This window comes from Python bivittatus, unplaced genomic scaffold (assembly GCF_059951505.1).
Source record: "Python bivittatus isolate LINGU-HERP-01145 unplaced genomic scaffold, Pbiv_v1 ctg000480_np1212, whole genome shotgun sequence".
In the NCBI taxonomy this organism is placed as follows: domain Eukaryota; kingdom Metazoa; phylum Chordata; class Lepidosauria; order Squamata; family Pythonidae; genus Python; species Python bivittatus.
This window is the reverse complement of record NW_028277075.1, coordinates 3,232,686-3,253,092: the sequence shown is the minus strand read 5'-3', so window position 1 is coordinate 3,253,092 and position 20,407 is coordinate 3,232,686. Positions and strand designations below refer to the sequence as shown.

Here is a 20,407-nt window from a genome sequence, read left to right as displayed (position 1 = left end):
ATGCTGTGACATGTATGGAGTAGATAGAAAGAAATAACTTTATTGTGGTCATTAACCAGCACAAGGGAATTGGTATTCAAATAGCCAAAACTAAATTGACAATATCAGGGTAAGTAGAAAGGTACATACAAACAAAGAATTTTGGCTAAAAGGCAATATTTAATCAAAATATGATAAGATGCTTGCTCGAGCTATACATGTGTGACAAAAGAGAAGAGATTAAAATTAGCAATCTGGATAGTATAAAATTTAAAATAGAAATATAAAATAGAAATGCAAAAAAAATTGGTAGATGAAACAATAAAATTATCCAAAAGGGATTTGAGGATTATAAACTTCTCTTACAGACCCCTGTCAAACCTGAGAAGAATATAGTACAATAGCTGACATGGCATGTACACACCAAAGCATAAAGAAAAGTTAAAAAGTAGCCAATGGTTAATGCTGAGGCCGAGCCATTTCTGGCTATCCGTACTCAGGAAGGTTCAGTTGCTCTTAATTACAGGCATACCTCATTTTATTGCATTTTGCTTTATTGCGCTTCACAGATATTGCGTTTATCAAACAGCATTGCATGCTATAGAGAAATCTTTCATGAAAGGAAGAGTCAGTTGGCAAACTTCATTGTTGTATTATTTAATTTTTTTTTAATTAAGGTATGTACATTTTTTTAGACATAATGCTATTGCACACTTAATAGACTACAATATAATGTAAACATAACTTTTATATGCACTGCGAAACCAAAAAATTCATGTTACTCGCTTTATTGTGATATTTATGACAGTGGTCTGGAACCGAACCTGTAATATCTCTGAGGTATGCCTGTATTCTTTGCCTGATTTTGCAAGCCGCCATGCAAAACCTGGCAACCTTGTGGGTTATTTCAGGGTTGATGTTGGAAAGTAGAAATTGCTTATACTGTTGATTGGTGAATCCTGTTTTGTTGGTCAGGAGTGGGGTAATTAGAGCATTTTGAGGTTGTGTATAAACCTGGCAGTACAGAAGAAGATGTTCGATAGTTTCGACCTGTCCTGAGTTGCAGGGACATACTCGTAATGGATATGGTATCTTTTTATATCTTCCAGCCAAAAGTCTGAAGGGAGAGCATTATATCAGGCTAAGCCTAAGGTGAAGGCCCTTCTCTGATTCGGGATGTTAAGCTGTGTGAGATACATAGCTGGTACTAGACCGTATCTTAGGCTATTTGCCATGGGAAGCTGAGCAGTATTATCAGCATTTGTTTGACAGTCTGTGTCAAACAAACTTGCTTAAGTGTGGCTTTTGCTTGCTCATAGCCCAGATATAAATGGGAGAAAGTCCTAGGAGAGACAGCTTGTTGTAAACTGCTTGTTTCCACCCACTTTGAAATCTGTCCTCTAATGTCAGTGGCACTAAGCTTATAGGAAAAGTGTCAGCTTCAGCCAATAGTGCAACACAGATGGCCATATTCTAGTCTCCACTCTCACCATTCCTGCCTCCATGCATAGTAAAGCATTGAACAAGTTCCAGTGCTGCAAGGTTGGGGGTATATGCTCCAAGTTGTGTACCATATAATAATTATGCTAGGGGTTTGGCCTCAAAAAACTTAGTGGTTGCCGGTATATAATGACCTCCTCTGGAGTGATGAAATCTTAAAATAGCTGTTACACTCCTGTGTGCATTTTGTGAATCATAGGTAGCATGGCCCCTTTTATTTCCATTAGCCTGGAAGATTACTCCCAGGTATTGAAAGCATTGCACTTGTTCAATGGCATAGCTGTTAGTAGTCCAGGAGCACTTTTTGGGCTGATTTGCAAATGCCATTATTTTAGTTTTAGAGTAGTTGATTTCCAGGTGTTTCTCTTTACAATGACGTGCAAAGGTGTTCAGAGCTCTCTTGAGTCCAGTGGGTGTCCTCGAGAGGATTACTGCATCGTCTGCATATAGCAGTATAGTAATACAGTCAGGACCAGAAATATTGGAACAAGGATAACTGCTTTGGCATTTGGCCTCTGTACACCACCACATTGAAGTTGAAAGGAAACACACCCAGATGGGAGCGAAGTCAGGACTTCAGCTGTAATTCAAGGTGTTTGACAAAAGTGGGGCACTAACCATTCAGGAAGTACAGCCAGTGGCATACACACATACCCATCGTTGGTGGCTCATTAATGGAACAAACCAACATCATTACAAACATAAGGATCACCTTTAATACCTGGATGAAAATCCTTTGCAGTCAATGACTGCCTGAAGTCTGGAACCCATGGATGTGACCAAATGCTGAGTTTCCTCCCTCGAGATGCTTTGCCAGGCCTTTACTGCAACTGCCTTCAGCTGCTGCTTGTTTGTGGGTCTTTCTGCCTTCAGTCTTGTCTTCAGTAAGTGAAAAGCATGCTCTGTTGGGTTGAGATGAGGTGACTGACTTGGCCATTGAAGAACATCCCACTTCTTTCCCTTGAAAAACTCTTGGGTAGCTTTTGCTGTATGTTTTGGGTCATTATCCATCTGCAATATGAAGCGGAGTCCTCTCAGTTTGGCAGCATTTGGCTGAATCTGAGCAGAAAGTATAGCCCTATACACTTCAAAATTCATCCTGCTGCTTTTATCAGCAGTCAGGTCATCAATAAACACCAGTGACCCGGTTCCATTGGCAGCCATACATGCCCATGCCATAATACTGCCTCCACCAGATGATATGGTATGCTTGGATCATGAGCTGTTCCTTTCCTTCTCCATCCTTTTCTCTTCCCATCATTCTGGTGCAAGTTAATCTTGGTTTCATCAGTCCAAAGAATCTTATTCCAGAACTGGGCAGGCTTTTTGAGGTGTTTGCTGGCAAAGTCTAATCTGGCCTTTCTGTTCTTGAGCATTACCAATGGTTTGCACCTTGTTGTGAAGCCTCTGTACTGACATTCATAAAGCCATCTCTTGACTGTAGATGTTGACAGTGACATGCCTACCTCCTCAAGAGCATTCTTGACCTGGCTAGAAGTTGTGAAAGGGTTCCTCTTCACCATGAGCAGAATTCTGTGGTCATCCACTTTAGTTGTCTTCCAGGCCTTTTGCTGTTGCTGAGCTTGCCAGTTAATTCCTTCTTTTTCAGGATGTTCCAAACTGTTCTATTGGCCATTCCCAATGTTTTTGCTATCTCTCTGATGGGTTTATTTTGTTTTCTCAGCCTAATGATGGCCTCCTTCACTCGCATGGACACCTCTTTAGACCTCATGTTGAGAGTTCCAGTGAACAGCTACCAAATGCAGATGTAACACTCAGAACCACCTCTAGGCCTTTTATCTGCTTGATTGGTCATGGGGTACCCAGGAAACAGGCCACACTTGGCCATGCAGTTGCTTGTCAGCCATTCGTTCCATTACTTATGAGCCACCAACGATGAGGGTATGTGTATGCCACTGGCTGTACTATCTGAATGGTTAGTGCCACACTTTTGTCAAACCCCTTGAATTACAGCTGAAATTCGCTCCCATCTGGGTGTGTTTCCTTTCAACTTCAATGTGGTGGTATACAGAGGCCAAATGCCAAAACAGTTATCCTTGTTCCAATATTTCTGGTCCTGATGTCTCTCTGCTAGTTTGGGTGGATGGAAGTTTGGGTTCTTCAGCCTATCAACCACATCATTTATATAAAACTTAAGTAAGAGAGGTGCCAATACACAGCCTTGTTTTATGCCCTTGGAAATTGGAATGGATGCTGTCACGTGTCCTTGAGAGGTCCATCTTACTCTAAGTGCTGTTTCTTTATGTAATGCATGAATAAGAAACAACATTCAGTGATTGATGGTGGTATTATACAGTTTGTTTTATAGCTTAATCCGAGATATAGAGTTGAATGCTGCCTTAAGATCAACAAAGGCTGCATAAAGGTAAGCGGTATTCTGAGAGATATATTTCTCAATAAGGTATTGAAGTATATGACATTGGTCAATTGTTTAACGACCTTCCCTAAAACCAGCTTGCTCCTCTGCCACTAGTCCTTCCTGTTCCATTCAATCTCTGAGCTTCCACTGAAGATGTCTTGCATAAAGTTTACTTATAATATTAAGGAGGCTTATAGGTCAATAATTGGCGGAGTCAGTCTTATTCCCTTTCTTATGTTTAGGTATACAATGATCACTAGACTCCAGTCCTTAGGTATGCAGCCAGATTTATCAATTGCTGTGAAGAGTGATGCCAGTATATGGACCCATCATGCTGCATTATTTTTAATTAGCTCAGGTGTAATAGAATCTGCACCTGGTGCCTTCCCTGATCTATCTTGGGAAATTATAACCTCCTTGTAATGTATTGGTTGCCAAATAGGAAGCTCTTCTATGGCAATATGTGGGGATCTGTTAGACACTGAGCTGTCCTTGTAGAGTTCTCTGCAGTGATTTTCCCATACATCTGGCAGTATAAAGTTATCCAGCTGACACAGGCCAAGGCCAGGGTGTCCTGCAGTAATACACCAGAAAAGGGATGAGTTATTTGTTTTAACTGACTGAATAAGACAAGTCCATAATGCTTTCATGTCCTCCATTTTCTCTTGCCTAATTCATTGCTTGTAGAGTTGCTTCTGGTTCTTGTGGTATAATTTTGCTATTATTTGCCTTATGTGAATTTTAGCTAGCTGTTAATCTTTTCCTGGCTACTATACAGTCTGTGTCAAACCATGGTTTTGATGGATGTGCAGGCTGCTTGTAGGTCTTTGTGTTGTTTTGAAGTAGGTGTTTCTGAAGCTTCTGCACAAGGTTATTGTATAATTCTAGAAGGTCATTGATTGAGTCAGTTGTAGCAAAGAGGGAGCACATGTGAGAAGTGTGTAGTAGCAAGTTCTGCAATTAAATTATTGAGTTGAATGGTCCATTTTACTCTGCAAGATGTAGTAGTTGGGAAAACATTACACTGGTGCATTGATTTGGTGGAGATCCATCAAAGTAGGGTAATAAGTGTAGAGTGAGCGGGAAATGATCACTACCAACTTGGGGCAAAACTTTAAAATAATCAAGAAACTGTAGAAGATTTCCAGATACAATTACATAGTCTATAGAGCCACTCTTGGACCCATTCCAGAAAGTAAGTTCTGCAGGGTGGTCTGACTTAAGGGACCCATTCAAGATATAAAGATTGAAACTATTAGTTGTTTGGGCCAGGCATAAGCCTGCAAAGTTTGCTTTCAGATCCTTTGATTATATGTACATGGAAGGAAATCACATTCTGAACTGGGTTGGTGGAGATGGTTTTATGCGTATAGTTTCATTATCAGGAGCAAGCCTGGAATTTAAATTTCCCCCTATTAATATATATGCCAATGATTATACATTAAGTAAATTATTTAAGTAGCATTCCAGTTCCTTCTGTAAGTTCCTGATCTCATATTCTCATAATGGTGGAAGGAATATGTTGACTATAATTAAGGTATGGGGTCCTGATTGAATCTTTACTGATATGGCATAGTATTTAAGTGACAGGAGTTAATTAGTTGTTGCATTCAGGTTGATGGTTATCAATATACCTAAGCCACCTTTAGGTCTACCTCTACCTTCCCCAGCTACAGCATTTAGGGAGTAGCTGTATATCTATTTAGTGCCAAATCAGTTGGAAGCCAGGTTTCTTGCAGCAAGATGACATTGAATGTAGTTATGAAGCTTACAAAGTTATTACCTCTATGTTTTGACAACCAACTGGCCATATTCCAACTAAGTAGGGTACCTTTGTTCTGGTAGGCCTCATGTCAGTCCTCTATATGGCTCTGAGGAGAACTCTGTATATAGGAGATGCAAGAGGAGAATTCTGTCTCTCTTAGGGAGAGAGTATGGTATGGTGTACTCTGTTTGCGATACACTAGCCTGCTTCCATCTTTGTAATGCAGCTCTTCTGGATAATCTATAAGCAGCTTCTGAGTGTTTGGTGACCCCTTTCTCATGATTTCATGATTAGTGGCTTCATCCAATTCTGAGGGTGACAATGGATGTGTAGTAGATTGATTAGGGAGAGCTAGGTTTTTGTCAGCCTTTTTTAAAATTGAAATAAAATCTGGAGTAAAATCTCAGAAGTTAGCAGCTTCCCTCTAAATAGGTGGGGTGATAGTTCATTATCTAACAAGTTAGTTTGTATAACAAAGTCCAAATCAGAATCAATATCCGAGGTGGAAAAAAAAAACTTGCCTTTGAGGAATATACTGTTATAATTCTTGGGTCCTGTTGTAGCTCTAAGCCTACAGGGGTAATTTCCCCTTCTTGGAACTGCATTGAACAGGTAAGTTGGGAAGTTGCACTGTCCTCTAAGTTGTTGTCAGTTAGGTCAGGCTGAGGGATAAGAGATGTCAACGGGGAGGCTTGTTGTTTTAAAATCTGGAGTCTATTCTGAAGATCTGTTAACTGAGCATAAAATAAGTCTGGGGGAGATAGAAGGATGGTTGCATTCTCTCTGCACTGAAGTACTGGTTTCTGTAGTAATTATCCTCTGCTCTTGGCAGTAGGCTATAGGTTTGAGCAAGTGAGGAGAATGTGGCTTTATCAGGGACTGGTCTGGGGTGTCTTTAAAAATTCTAGAAGGAAAAACACTGTATTTTTGTTGAAGAGTTTCTGCCACCCTAAAAATTTTATTTACATTATATGGCTTATAAAAAAGAAGACAGATTCTTTTAAACCCTATAAAACTAGGCAAAAAATGATATGTATCCAAATCTATATGCTTGGGATGACAGTTTAGGAGCTTGCTTAGCAGATTTATTACAGCTTTCCGATGTGTAAGATTCCGAGCAAACAGGCTATTTAAAGGGATAGACAGCAGAGCCTGGTTCTTTTGAACCCCTCTAGCTATACCCTCAGACTAATTTTTAGTAGAGGACCTTACATCATTAGATGTTGTGGTATGGCAAGTACTAGCACCAGGAGTTGTTAGAACTTGAATGAGCTCATCAAGTTTAGATGAGATGTCATTTAGGGAGACAAAGATGGCCACAGCTGTGGAACCTGTAAGTAAACAAAGCTCTCCTAGAGCCTTTTGGATGGTCTCTGAAGAGAGTTATCTTTGTGTGGCCTTTCCTTTCTATTCCCTCCAATATTTCATGGCTGATGGCAACTAGGACTAATACATCTTGTTGAGTGATATGGAGGTGGGCAAGTGTTATCTTTCCTCAACCTCCTTCGGAGAGGAGGTACAGTCTTCCTTTTTCATGGTAGCAAGCTTGTTCTTAAGTGTCAAAATCCATGAATGCAGAGTAAGAAGCTATGGAGTTTGTTTCTGCCATGACTGGTACTAGAGCCTGGCTCCTCAGAAGCAAGCCTAACCAATGCTTTCTCCAGTCCTTGTTCTTAAAAGCCTTCCAAGATATATTGCTGCCAACATTTCAGAGCTAGTCAGGGTGCAAAGCTTGGTTATTAGGCTTGTTATTATTACGTGTCTTTGTCTTCCCCCTTCAGTTAAGAACTAGAAATGGGAAAAAGACATTTGGGATTATGACCTTGAGTTCATATTCAGTAACAGAACCAAAAACAATTTCCATCCATATACCTATAGAAGGTATAAACATTATTACTTAGTGAAGCCTGCCAATACCAGACAGATACTTGTTTATATTTTCCCTTGTTTTAAACTTTGATTTAGTTAAGTTATTCTCTGTTATTTGATTTCTTATTTTGTTTTTATCATTTTTATTTTGTTTTTTATTGTCATTTATCACTGAATTTTAATTCATTTCTTTTCCTTCCAGTACGCTATCTGTTAATAGTCTGGCCTACAAGCACAGAAAATATATACATTAATGCTGCAGAGTTAAATAATACGTTTTTCCTATAAGAAAATAAAATGTGGGCTGCAGGATTATTTTTCAAAAATGTTTGTTATATTGTATTATATTTGAAAAAAGCATTTTATTTTAAGTAGGCAGCTGTTTAAATAGGTAAGACAGAAAGAGATTACATACTAGGTAGCATTCATCTTTTTAGGGCTGTTAATGATATTTTGGGTACTGGGGACTGTAAAATGAATTATAGAGAATGAAAAGTTATGAAATAATTGCTATAATGTATAAGTGCGTTTTATAGAATATTACAAACATCCAGTGGTGAATGATAGAAATGTCTGGGCTTTTAGTTTATCTCAATAATGACTTCATTTCTTAATCATACACAGAGAAATACATTTTTCTGGATCAATACTCTGTGGTTCGAACCTGGCTTTTCCACCAAGCATGTTTAAGATTAACTACCATTTGTTTGAGCTGAGATAACGTGGTAAACTGTGGTTAATCTAAAATGGAAACAAAAACTTCCATCTTTTCTTTGTGGCCACACAAGAGAAAAGGGATGAGCAAATAAACCTTGTTATGACAAGGTTTAGCATTAATGTAACAACCAGCACACTTTTGACTCAAAACACACTGATGTGCTACAGATTCTTATTTAGATTTCTGTCATGAATTCTTAGACATTCTACAAGCAAACACCTTGCACTAAAAAACCTATGTGCCCTTGGCATATTTTAATTCATCAAGTTAAACAAGTGTCACAAGATTCTTTGGTAAGACATACCCCCATTTGTGCAGTATTTTTCATGATCTTATTTGAGTGTTTCAGTAGAAAGACAAAACTAGAAAGCTTTACCATTTGTTTTGTGCTATCAGGGTTATTCAATAGCACCCTGGGAATTTGTGTGAAATATACATATGCATATATTGTTGAAGATTAGTTGTTCCATGAGTATCTTTCTCCTGGTTTATACTCTGATATAGATTATAAGTACTAGAAATAATCCCCAGGAAATAGAAAATGTGCTTTGTTCGGGTTTATTGATTTGGAGAATTTTGTATGATTTTTCTCCATTTCATAGTCTGTCAAAAGCTTCAAGAGTTCTGAGTTCCTAGTTTTATCTGCAGCCAACTTTTGTAATGCTTTTTCACTGTGGCATGCTGGGTTGCAAGTGAATACATAGAAATCAACAGTGTCAAGCGAAAATATGGAGAGATGCCTGTATAATGAATAGTGTTGGTGTATATTAGTTTTAGTTACATTTTCTTTTCTTTTGTCTTCTGCCTTTACTTTCTTTTGCTCATGACATCGCAGTCTTTGTGCTTTGCATAATGCTGTGTCAGATCTGCGATGTTCAAATCCCAATGAAGAAAAATCTCGTGCAACCCAAGTTAGGTTCAAAAAAGATTTCATTTATTGGAACGTACATGCAACTCTAAGCAAAGCATTGCTAAAACTAAAGCCCGCGCTTTTCCCACTTAACTTTTACCCTTGCTTCTCACCCCCCTCTTTCTAGGCGCCAAATGTGGTTCTCACAGAGGTGCGACTTTGCACATTCCTAACCTCTGATAACAGTCCATCTTCCTGGCCTTTGATAGTGCCCCAGTTCCTTCTCCTTTCATTTCCCCCCTCCCCCGTCCTAAAGAATGGCAGAAACAAAGCAAGCAACTACTATATTAATATTTTGATTGCTGAAGGTTCTGACACACTGCTTAGTCCAAAAAGGAATAACGTAATGGCTATATTTCTATACAGCTTTACATCTTGCTTTAGAAGCTGCCTGGGTTATTTATTAGCAAGACAGTGCTATCCTTGTAATGTCCAGTGTACACCCAATTTGTAGCCTTAATCTTTTTTTCCCCTTCCAATGGGTATTTTGAACCTCAATTTCTCTTCTTCAATATTTTCAATATTTTCTTTGCATTTTAAAAATATCTTCTGAACCTATTTTCAAGGCTGTGGCAGATCAGAGGAAAATGTTATTGTACAGGTAGTCCTCACTTAACGTCCATTTGTTCACCAATTGTTCAGAGTTACAGTGGCACTGAAAAAACAGACTTGTGACCAGTCCTCAAACTTATGACTGTTGCAGTGCCCTTGTGGTCATGTGGTAAAAATTCAAACCCGCCAGCATTTATGACCACCCACTGCTGCCACCGCTCCCCACCACTGTCCCCAGCTGACCTTTCTCCCTGTCCTCAGCACGATCATCATGTTCTTGCCACAGCACTGGGGCTTTATGCCACTACCCCTAGTGGACCTTCCTCCTCTTCTTCCTCCTTGATTCTGCCTCACCCTCCCCTCTGCTGGACTCGCCAGCAGCTCACGCCCCATGGTGCAAGGGCTCTGTCAGCACTGGACTTGCCCTCACCACTGCCTCCTGCTCCACACTGGGTCTGAAGTAGAGAGAGAAGGCTGCAAGCACATGCACGCAACATGGACAGGGTACAAGTGATGGGGTCCTCCTCTCTTGGAGCTGTTGGTAGCGAATGCCAGATTGGCAAGGAGGGCTCCATCCAGACTAACCTCGTGCAAGCTACCGAGCATGCCTTCACAAGAGCCTGAGTCTTACAGTGCAAAGCGTGAAGTCCCTGTGGCGTGAAGCCACAGCGCCACAGCACAGCAAGAACATGACGATATCACCAAGGAGGAGGACAAGGAGAAAGGTCAGCAGGCAGTGGCAGCAAGTATATGCAGAAGCAGAATACAATGGCTTCTTCATCTTGGCCATGCTGTGCACAGCAGCCAAAAGGGCAGAGTTGCAGGGAAAATAGGCTGGTGGAGGAGGTTGAAGTGGAGGCAGTTCATATAGGATTGGGAGAGACCAAGTTGGGAATGGCTTGGATCAGGGTAGGTCCTCGCCTAACAACCATGTGGGATTTGCTTAATGATGGCAACTGGGACTGCCATAACTGCTGTCGCTAATTGGCGCAGTCATATGACATTGCACTTAACTACCGCTTCACTTAGTGACAGTTGTCAGACCCAGTTAGGGTCATTAAGTGAGAACTACCTGTATTCTGACCAAGCATGTGCCCTTAGCAAATAATCAATAATGAATCACATCTAGAACTTTGGAAAGTCTTTAGAATTTAAACAGTTTAAAAGTTTTTATATAGCTATAAACTTCAGTGTCTGAATTTTATTGATACCGTACTTGTATTGTTTTAGTAAATTAAATCCACTAAGGAGTAAAGACAGAAGATAAAGCAAAGATAATAAATGAGACATGCTATAGCTTGGTGCAGAAGCCCAACTTACCATATGCTATGGAGTGTTCAGTTTTATAGGTCAGGTTTCAGATACTATTTTTCAGCCTTGGCTATCCGTCTGGGAAATTTTTTATTTTGTAGTGTGTACATGTATGTGTGCATGTATATGCCTTATACCTTATAAATAGGAGCAGGAAGATACATTAATCTACATACTGTATTCCCTGACACAGTACTAGTTTTCCCATGGCAAATCTTTACCATGATTACAATTCCATTTAGTTGTTAGCATGCTATATCCAGCCATGCATTGATACCATCAAATGAGGGTCTGCTTCATATGCCCTTATGTAGGAGAAGTGATAAGGCAGTGGCTACCAGAAGCAGGCCATTCTAGATTGTGGCATTCTCCCCCCAGCAAGATAATATTTCTTACTTTAGCCATGAGATAGAAAGTATTTTATAATACTTTCAGGCATTTATAATATTTAATCTCAGATTGTGGACAGTTATGTGCTATTATTTTGCTTGTATATTCTTATCTATTTAATTCATAAAATGTCCCATCTTACCATAGTGACTCTGGGCAGCTAACAACCTTTAAAATAAAACTATGAACAATATAAAATGTAATACATATAATAGCAACCAATGTTATTATGCTAGTTAATTTCTTAGTTTGGTTTTATTTACACTGTGCTATTTTAATATGTTTCATTTTATTTGTATTGTTGTGGTAGTTTTATAAGCCACTTTAGAGGCTGGGTGCAGAAAAGTTGAGTATAAATGTAATACATGTTATATAGCAAGCATTTGTACACTACCACTGTCAAATGACAGTAATGGAGTCAACTGGAAGATGGGAAGCTGACTGCAGGGACATGAGTTGTTGTTCCAAGGGAAGCTAAAGAATCTCAGCACACATTTAAGAAGATTGTGTGGTTTTCATGGAATTGGACTACTTGACAGAACAGATGGAGGATTGCAGAAATCCATAAAACTTTCACCTGCTGAAAGCTAGCATTTTAAGGAAAAAGGAACATGTTTATTCCTGCCTCTGATTTAATTGTCAATTATTTGTAAGAAGGTTTTAAAAAGCCTTACATTTTCAAAGTCTGCATCTCACATTTAGGCATCAGCTATTACTAGGAACAAAACACATTTTGAATTCATAGGTATAAGCTTTAATTGTTTAGGAATCTAGATGATGAAGCATATTGCATTTTTTTAGCCAACCATAGAGCTATTTTAAGACCACTAGAAAGATTAAACTACAGCACTAAAGGAAAATCAAGCTTTTATAAATGAATATGATTGAGAAGGGTATCATTACAGTGGTACCTCGGGATACGAACTTAATCCGTTCCGTGACTCTGGGCGTATCCCGAGTTGGTCGTAACCCGACGCAAATTTCCCCATAGGGTTCAATGTAAATCTGGTTAATCCGTTCTGCCCTCTGAATTTGGTCGCACCCCGAAGCAAATTTTCCCATAAGGTTCAATGTAATTACCGTTAATCCGTTCTGGCGTCCGCGGACCACGCGTCAGGGGCGGGAAAACGGCCAGGCGCCGCACAGCGCGGCGGGAAAACAGCCGGGTGCGGCGCGGCGGGAAAACAGCCGGGTGCGGCGCAGCGGGAAAACGGCCGGGCGCGGCAGGGCAGGAAAATGGCCGCGGACCACATGCCAGGGGCGGAAAAATGGCCGCGGACCACGTGTCAAGGGCGGAAAAATGGCCGCGGACCACGTGTCAGGGTGGAAAAATGACCGTACCCCGAGGCGGAGTTCGCACATCGAGGTAAATTTTTGCAGCCGGAGCTGGTCGTAACCCGAAAAGTTCGTTAGTAGAGGCGTTCGTATCCTGAGGTACCACTGTACTTGTTTTCCCTATTGTTACAGATGGCTCTCATCTGGGTCTCGTTATCCACAGTTTTATGTATCTGGAGTTGATAAATACAGATCAGAGTTTGGTATACACATAAAAATTGTCATGTATCTGTGGCTTTGGCCTTGTTTTTTGTTACTTTGCATATGCACAAAATGGCAGACAGACTTTTTCATGTATGTAAAGTACATGTTTAAGGGCTAAGTCATCTATCTATTGTATTTGCTACTCCTTCTCATTCAGTTGTGGCAGATTGCACTGGTTCAGACCAGTTATGAGGCTTCACAAGCTTCTTCCCAACAGTTAGACTTCTTTGGAATGACTCACTCTGCTGGTGATAGAAGGAATCACTTCTCTTGGGTCAAGTTGCTCCTCCACTCTGTACAGATCTCAGTGGAGCAACCTCTTGATCGTGCTGCTAGATGCTAGTGCTCCCCATAGTTTATTTGCAGCTTGCTTTGATGATTGCATACTGCTAGAGTTTGGGCTAACCCTTTTTCCTCTGAACTGACACAGCCTTGGCAATTGCAGTTGGCAGTGGTCCTGCAAGCAGGAAGAAAACAACCATAATCAGCAACCATGGTCAGAGGTTTTTGAGGAAAGGGAATTAGTGCCTTTACAAGCACCCCACATGTATTGGAGCAATGACAGAGAAAAGGCAGCAAAAATGGTGGTAAATGGAATTCAAAGAAGCAGATAATCTTTTCATGTAAATCTAATTTGGGACCAAGAATTGAAAATCAAGTTCTGCCTGTGGGTTTGACATATACCTTCTTGAGTTGAATAGAGGAGCGGAGTTTCGAACTGATTTTGAAAAAGTAATTAAGCAAATGATGCATGTTTAAAGTGTATACACAATTGAGTACGCATATACATTAGATTGGTCCACCCCCAGCGACTGATGGATCTGGAGGGGTTCCAGAGGGAGCTGGGGGCTGTTCCTGCTGGTCTGCTGCACGGCTCATCTAAAGCCTTGATTGCTGCCTGTAATAAAAGGGCAGCTGAGGCTTTGGATCGGATCGTGCCTATGCGACCTCTCCCCTCCCATGGATCCCGTCACTCCCCATGGTTTATGGAGGACCTGAGGGAGATGAAATGAGAGAAGTGGCATCTAGAGCGTCACTGGCACTCATCTAAGGACAAACTCGACCAAACATGGTCGAGGTAGGCCACTATTGGTAGGCCACTATTAAGGCCTACCAAGTGGCAGTAAGGGTGGCAAAGTGAGAGCGCTCTTCCGCCCTTATTGCATCCTCAGATTGCCACCCTGCAGCCTGTTTTGGGTGATATGGGTCCTCTTGGGTACAGGGGGCCCAGACAACCTTTTGCAGGGTCATGTAGGGGAATTTGCTCAGCATCTGTCAGATAAATCGCTCGGATTTGTTCGCAGTTAGACACTGGCTTTGCTGCAGGTCTCTGGGAGATGCCTAGGGTGGAGTCTTGTCCAGTTATCTGGGAATGGTTTGAACCTGTTGGGCCTGATGAAATGGGCGGGGTCCTTAGGACTGTGAGCTCAGCCACCTAGTCTCTAGATCCATGCCCCTCCTGGCTTGTGAAAGCAGCCCGGGGGGTGTCATGTGGGTGGGTTCTGGTGATAGTGAATGGTCACTCATACCCTGGTCACCTCCCCGTTAGATTACTGCAATGCGCTCTACATGGGGCTGCCCTTGAAGAGTATCTGGAAACTTCAGCTGGTACAAAATGCAGTGGCGCGAGCAGTTATGTGTGTTTCTAGTAGAACACACGTTACACCTCTACTTCGTAAGCTGCATTGGCTACCAGTTTGTTTCCAGGTCCAATTCAAGGTGCTGGTGTTGACCTTTAAAGCCCTTCATGGCATAAGGCCAGGCTATCTGAGGGATCACCTCTCCCTAATTTCATCTGCCCTTCCTACCCAATCCAGCAGAGAGAGCATGTTACGGGTTCCATCACCTCAGGAGATACATTTGGCAGGCCCCAGGTGGCGGGCCTTTTCTGCTGTGGCACTTGCGCTGTGGAATCTTCTCCCCCCTGAGGTGAGACTGGCCTCGTGATTGTTGAGCAGGATAATTATACCAAATCATATAAATAAAGAAGCCATTTTCTGAGTGTTTGTCTTTTTAATCCATAGGCTAGAAGAGGTTATTGGTCCTTGGCTGCCAAGTAAAAGCATACTTCAGCGCGAATCTCTTTGGCTGTGCCTTTATTGGGTCTGGAAGGAAATCCACAACAGTTACAACACTGCAGATTGTTTAGGCATGTGTCTGTGAGACATGAGGGGTTTAGACCCCAAACTGATATACAAATAAAGGCATAATCAATGAGATACTTTATGGAAACTATGAAATAAACAGAACTATATCTCTGATACTTATTCAAACACTGTTTTCAAAAGCAGTTATTTAAGTAATTGAAACAATTATGGGGGTAGGGCAGAAATCAGCTTGTCAGTTTAATATTAATATTTCCATTGGTTTATATTACCATATGTAGAATGCTCGGATGATTTTTTTTTCTTTCACTTCTGTTCCATTTCAGCAAAAATGAAATGAAGTAGCTGCTAGCAGTGGAGCCATATCCCAGAGCAAGGGAACACTAAACCTGGCAGGTCCAAAGTCTCTGGGGCAGAAAGTCTTTATCACTTTGTGGGGCCAGAGGGGATGTCTCAGCCTAAACAGAGAGTTCCTGAGTCCAATCAGTATCTCTGTATTTTGAATACGTTTCTTTTATAAGCACTTCATTATGAGACAAATTGCTGATAATAACATTCATTTGGTGTTTATTCTTCCTTTGCTTTTAATGTAAAGAACAACCCAATCAAATAGCCTGTGGTTTTTATGTCTCCCCACCCCACCCCAGGATTCATCAGAACCAGAAGACAATGAGCGACTACCCTTAAGTGCATCATGTGAACAGCGGTGTGTGTTGAGCTCCCTATCAACTCCAGAGAGGCAAAGCACAGTCCTTCAAAGTACAGAAAAAACAAACAAAAAAGCTGGTCCGAAATTTTCCAACGTATCAGTTGAAAGCTCAGGCTCCAGCGGTTCAAGCCTACAAAAATTGCACTCCAAAATTTCCTGTAGTTCTTCTGACATTACTGCAAGCAAGCATTCTTCAAAAGCTCAGAACCCTGAATCCAAAATATGTAGTGGGGATCTCCTCGACAAGCATTCCCAACATTTTACCAATGGTCAGCAACCATTCACTCCACGGACTTTAAAGTCAGATGCTAAATCCTTTCTTTCACAGTACAGATACTATACCCCAGCAAGACGGAAAGTAAGGGATATTCTAAAGCAACAGATGGAAGCAGAAACACAAATTGACATAATCAGGTGAAGAATTTTCTTAAGGAAGTCATATTTAGCCATTGCATGAACCTGGTCTATGGTGCACTGAATTGCTGCCTCACGTTCAGATTAACAGTGAAAAGCTAAACTTGGTGGGTGGGCAGCAACTAATGTGCTTTGCTTAAAAAAAAAAAATAACATTGCTAGAAGTAGATGGATGAAAAATGACCAATAATAGTATACTACAATAGTATATGAATGCAACAATTCATCCAGTGACTATTATGACAGTGTAAACAAGAACCTTTAAAATGTGAGGCAACAGACAATTACAAGGACCTGGTATTTGCTGCATTTCATTGTTCTCTTTGAAAGACACTACTTTCAAAAGACATAAGTGCACTATCCATGGAATGTTCACCATTCCAAAGAGCAGTTTGTATGGATTAGGAGCCCATGCCTCTGCTCTCTGAAAAGCAGATGGCCTGCTGTTACCTATATTTTAGTTGCTACGCCTGTAAGCCTGTGTTTACATATGCAGAGAGGTCCCATTGTCATATTATGGCTTCATACATATAATTTAAACCCTGCTTTATTCTCAATAGAATATGGTGGGGGTGATTGGGCTGGATCCAGAATTGCCTATCTATAAATAGAAAAGCTTTCCTCCATTTACAGACAAAATCAAAATGTCCGTTGAAGAAAGAGGATGATGTGTTCCCTGCCTGCATTACCTCCAGTGCTTTTCCAGAGAATTCCCCAAAACTCTGGAACAACATGGAAAATGGCATAGGGAAGGAGGAATTAGTAATTAGGAGAAAATAGTTGTCCCATGCCCTCCAACAAGTCTGGATCCAAGCATATTATACTTTCCTTATATTGGTTAATAACGTTCTATCAGGTTTATCTGTTTCCTGGCATGGAGTACAGATATAGTAAGCTCTGTTCCAGAGTAGTAAGCAGAAATTACTTTGCTCTAGAAGAAAGGTTGGAATGTTCATAATAAAAGAAATAGGATAGTAAACTCAGGTGTGTGACTTGATTAAAGTTATTTTTGAATTTATCTTTAAAGGAAATTTGAAGCCAGGTCCCTGAAGATTCAAGGCCAATATTGTAATGTTAGGACTCCCCTGATTCTTATCTTGAAAAACAGATTTACAATTACTTAAGTGCAACTGCTATATTTCAGTTTGGATTTACAAAGATATATGTCCAGCCACAGTTCAACAAAGTTCTGGATTTGATACTATGAATACAAGAAGCTCCTTCAGGAAGGCATCTATATTTTGTGTTAGTGTGTGTTTGAGTTTCTTGCACTGTATGGTGCCATATATATTAACAGAATTATATTAGTAAATGCCTATAATTTAGTTGCCAAACACAGATCTCCCATATATTTTAATTCATTCATTTCCATCTATATTAATAGAGGATAATACTGAGTAGATGTCTTCTGCCTCAACTACCTCTCCTTCAAATATAATATTGCTGATTTCTGTCATGCTAATCTAAAGGTTTGTTGAGTGCTATCAATTCACTGTCTTCTTTAGGACTGGAATTTTATAGCCAATTAAGAGTCCCTGCAACTCCATTGTATGTAATGCCATGCAAGGAAATGATTGTGGCATGATTAGAAGATTTAGGCCCTATAGGAATACTCTTAACTCCAGAGGTGCCATAGTTGTTCTATAGTAACTGCTAATATTCCCTGCCTTTCATATCTATGTTGCAGTTCCTTACTTTATTAAAAAAAAAAAAATTTATACAAGCAGATGGATTATGTGTGTTTCTTCTTCCAATGGGCCATTTGTCTTTCATCTTACAAACACCTGGGTATAGTATTTATAAGCTTTAAAATTCCAATGATTTTTTTCTGAACCCAGATGGTAATATACTCTGCCACATAGATACTCAAAATAGTATATGGGACTATTTCTGCAAAAATGTTTCTGCAAAAATGGCATAAGATAATTATATTTTGCAGTTTTCAAGCAGAGTCTGAAGGAGCCGAAAAAAAGAATTTGCCTGATTTTCAGAAGATCACAAAGGAGGTAATTCAAGTGATCTATTGTGTACCAGTCATCAGGCCATTTTTAAGGAGAAATCTGTTGCTCTGGATAGTTGGTTATATTCTGTATTGAAAGGGGTTGTACTGACCCTAAAAGGTCTCATTTATGGCTTGGATTTTTTTTTTTTAATTTGATGCTTTCTGTAGAAACACAATGATTGCTCTAACTAGGAGTGCCTTTTATTCCATGTTATTTTGGTACATTAGTTCCAACCTTACTAAGAAAAATTAATGTCATGCCTATTTCATTTGCTGGATTATTACAATGGAATTATAATGATTATAACTAGGACACTTCCACTGGTGAAGAATGAGACTACTTGAATCATTATTGTGGGACAAAAGGGTACATTATATTATACCACGATAGTTTAACTTGTTGCCCTTAAGTTTCCAGGCCCAGTTCAAAGTGTTGTTTCTAATCTTTTAAACATTTAATAATCTGCCTATATGTTGTTTATCATGCAGGGTGCTACTTGCTCACTTTCTGCTTGGATGTATAAAATTTGCTGACTGTATAAATAGGTGTTCTCAGTGGTGTTCCAGCCGGATTGCATTTTGCAATTTTATTTTAATGAAAACATTTTAGTGCACTTTTAGTTTAGTAATGTAGTTTATATTTACATTACTATTTTTATATTCTTAATTTTTTATTTCCTGTATTTTGTCCAAAACATGACAAGCTGGTAACATCTTAAAAGCAGTTAAAAACAAATAGATATGTTCTACTGAATTCCATTCATTAGTGGCTTAACCTTAGTGAAGTAGTGGGCAAAGAGTAATAGACTTCATAGCAGTAGATCAGAATAATTTGATGGTTTGGATAGCTGGAACAGCAGAAGAAATAGCCAGGACTAGCTTCCACCCTCCATAAACCCAGAGGCTTTTCCCATTCACATACACATACACACACTCAAACTCTCTCTCACATTCTGTGATTTTTATGGGGAAGGTGGGAGTAGGGCTAGTTCCTTCCATCCATGGTCCTTTATCACAAACATATCCCCTCCATATTGATAAAACTCTGTGTGTATGTATGAGAGAGAGAGAGAGAGAGAGAGAGAGAGATTTCACCAGACAGGAATTGTCATATCCCCATATTTGTGTCATACTCCAGTTCTGCCACCTGTGGAACTGCTCAGAGAGGAGCTCCTGAAGGCAAAAATTAATGATGGCATGGAAAACCTTGGTGAGCCTCACTCCAGACCACTCTGGACTGCAGGCAAGTTATGGATCGTCCATGTGTGCAAAGTAGACAGTGCTTTCACTTCAGCAACTTCGAAGATAAAACTTTTTCCATTCCTTCCCTCCAGACTGAAGCTCTATGTTGTTCCAAACCAGTCTAAAATAATTAGGGGGTGTAAGTAAATGTGGAAGATCAATGAAAATTGTTTTCCTGATTTCTGCAACTGGGTTTGTATTAAGGCAGAGCTTCGAAAATGTTGTACTATGACCCCCTAAGACAATAAATGAACTTATGTGACTTTCCCATGAATAAAGCCAGTGAATTCATTAGGGCCAAGGTGGAGCAAAAAATAAATATATCACTTTTAATAATTAAACTTGAATCTCTATGTTCCAAGGGTGGAGGGTTCTCACTACTAACTGCCTAATATAGTCTTGCACAACAAGGAGCAAAGCACAGCTTGAGTTTTAACAGTGCTCTTGTTTTACTTGTGCAAGCATGGCCAAGCTGTGTGTTTTTTTTAAGTTGTGAACCCCCCCACTTGCTTGGGACCCGCCATGGGGTCCTGACCTCTGCATTAAGTCAAGGTTTCTGTTTTGTAAAATAGATTTTAGATTTGCCCATGTGGAAATAAATCATACAATACATTTTAGTCTATGCATGTGGAATTAAAACAAGGTGTAGGGGGAGGCAATTACATATTTGAAAAAGATACATTAATATGTAAAGCATGCACAAGGAAGCCAGGAATTAATTGGGCATTGGTTCCCTGTTCTGTTATACATCTTTTAAAAAGCTTTTAGCAGCCACCACCCCAACTTCATCCTTTTCTCTCACTTTAATGATCCATCTCTTTGTGTAATAACAATACAAATGAATTTTGCACCGGTAACAGAGATGTATTCTTTATATATAGGTAGAAGACACCATGTCTTCTAATGCACAGAAGTCTGATGAAATGAAAACTATTTCTCAGTTATCCTTTCCAAGGTAAGCAGTATTCGGAAGGATACATCTAGATCTTTTTCCATCTTTTTTGACACACACTCTGACTCTT

General features: G+C 40.0%; 1 protein-coding gene across 1 annotated transcript in view; it reads left to right on the top strand.

Annotated features, from left to right (window-relative positions):
• Window positions 1–20,407, top strand: part of SPATA7 (spermatogenesis associated 7) — a 58,651-nt gene that overhangs the window by 28,225 nt on the left and 10,019 nt on the right. Inside the window, exons 6-8 of the mRNA XM_007432301.4 lie at window positions 15,666–16,141; window positions 18,081–18,147; window positions 20,267–20,340. Of these exons, the coding sequence (XP_007432363.2) occupies window positions 15,666–16,141; window positions 18,081–18,147; window positions 20,267–20,340 (617 nt within the window). The remainder of the gene's footprint in view (window positions 1–15,665; window positions 16,142–18,080; window positions 18,148–20,266; window positions 20,341–20,407) is intronic.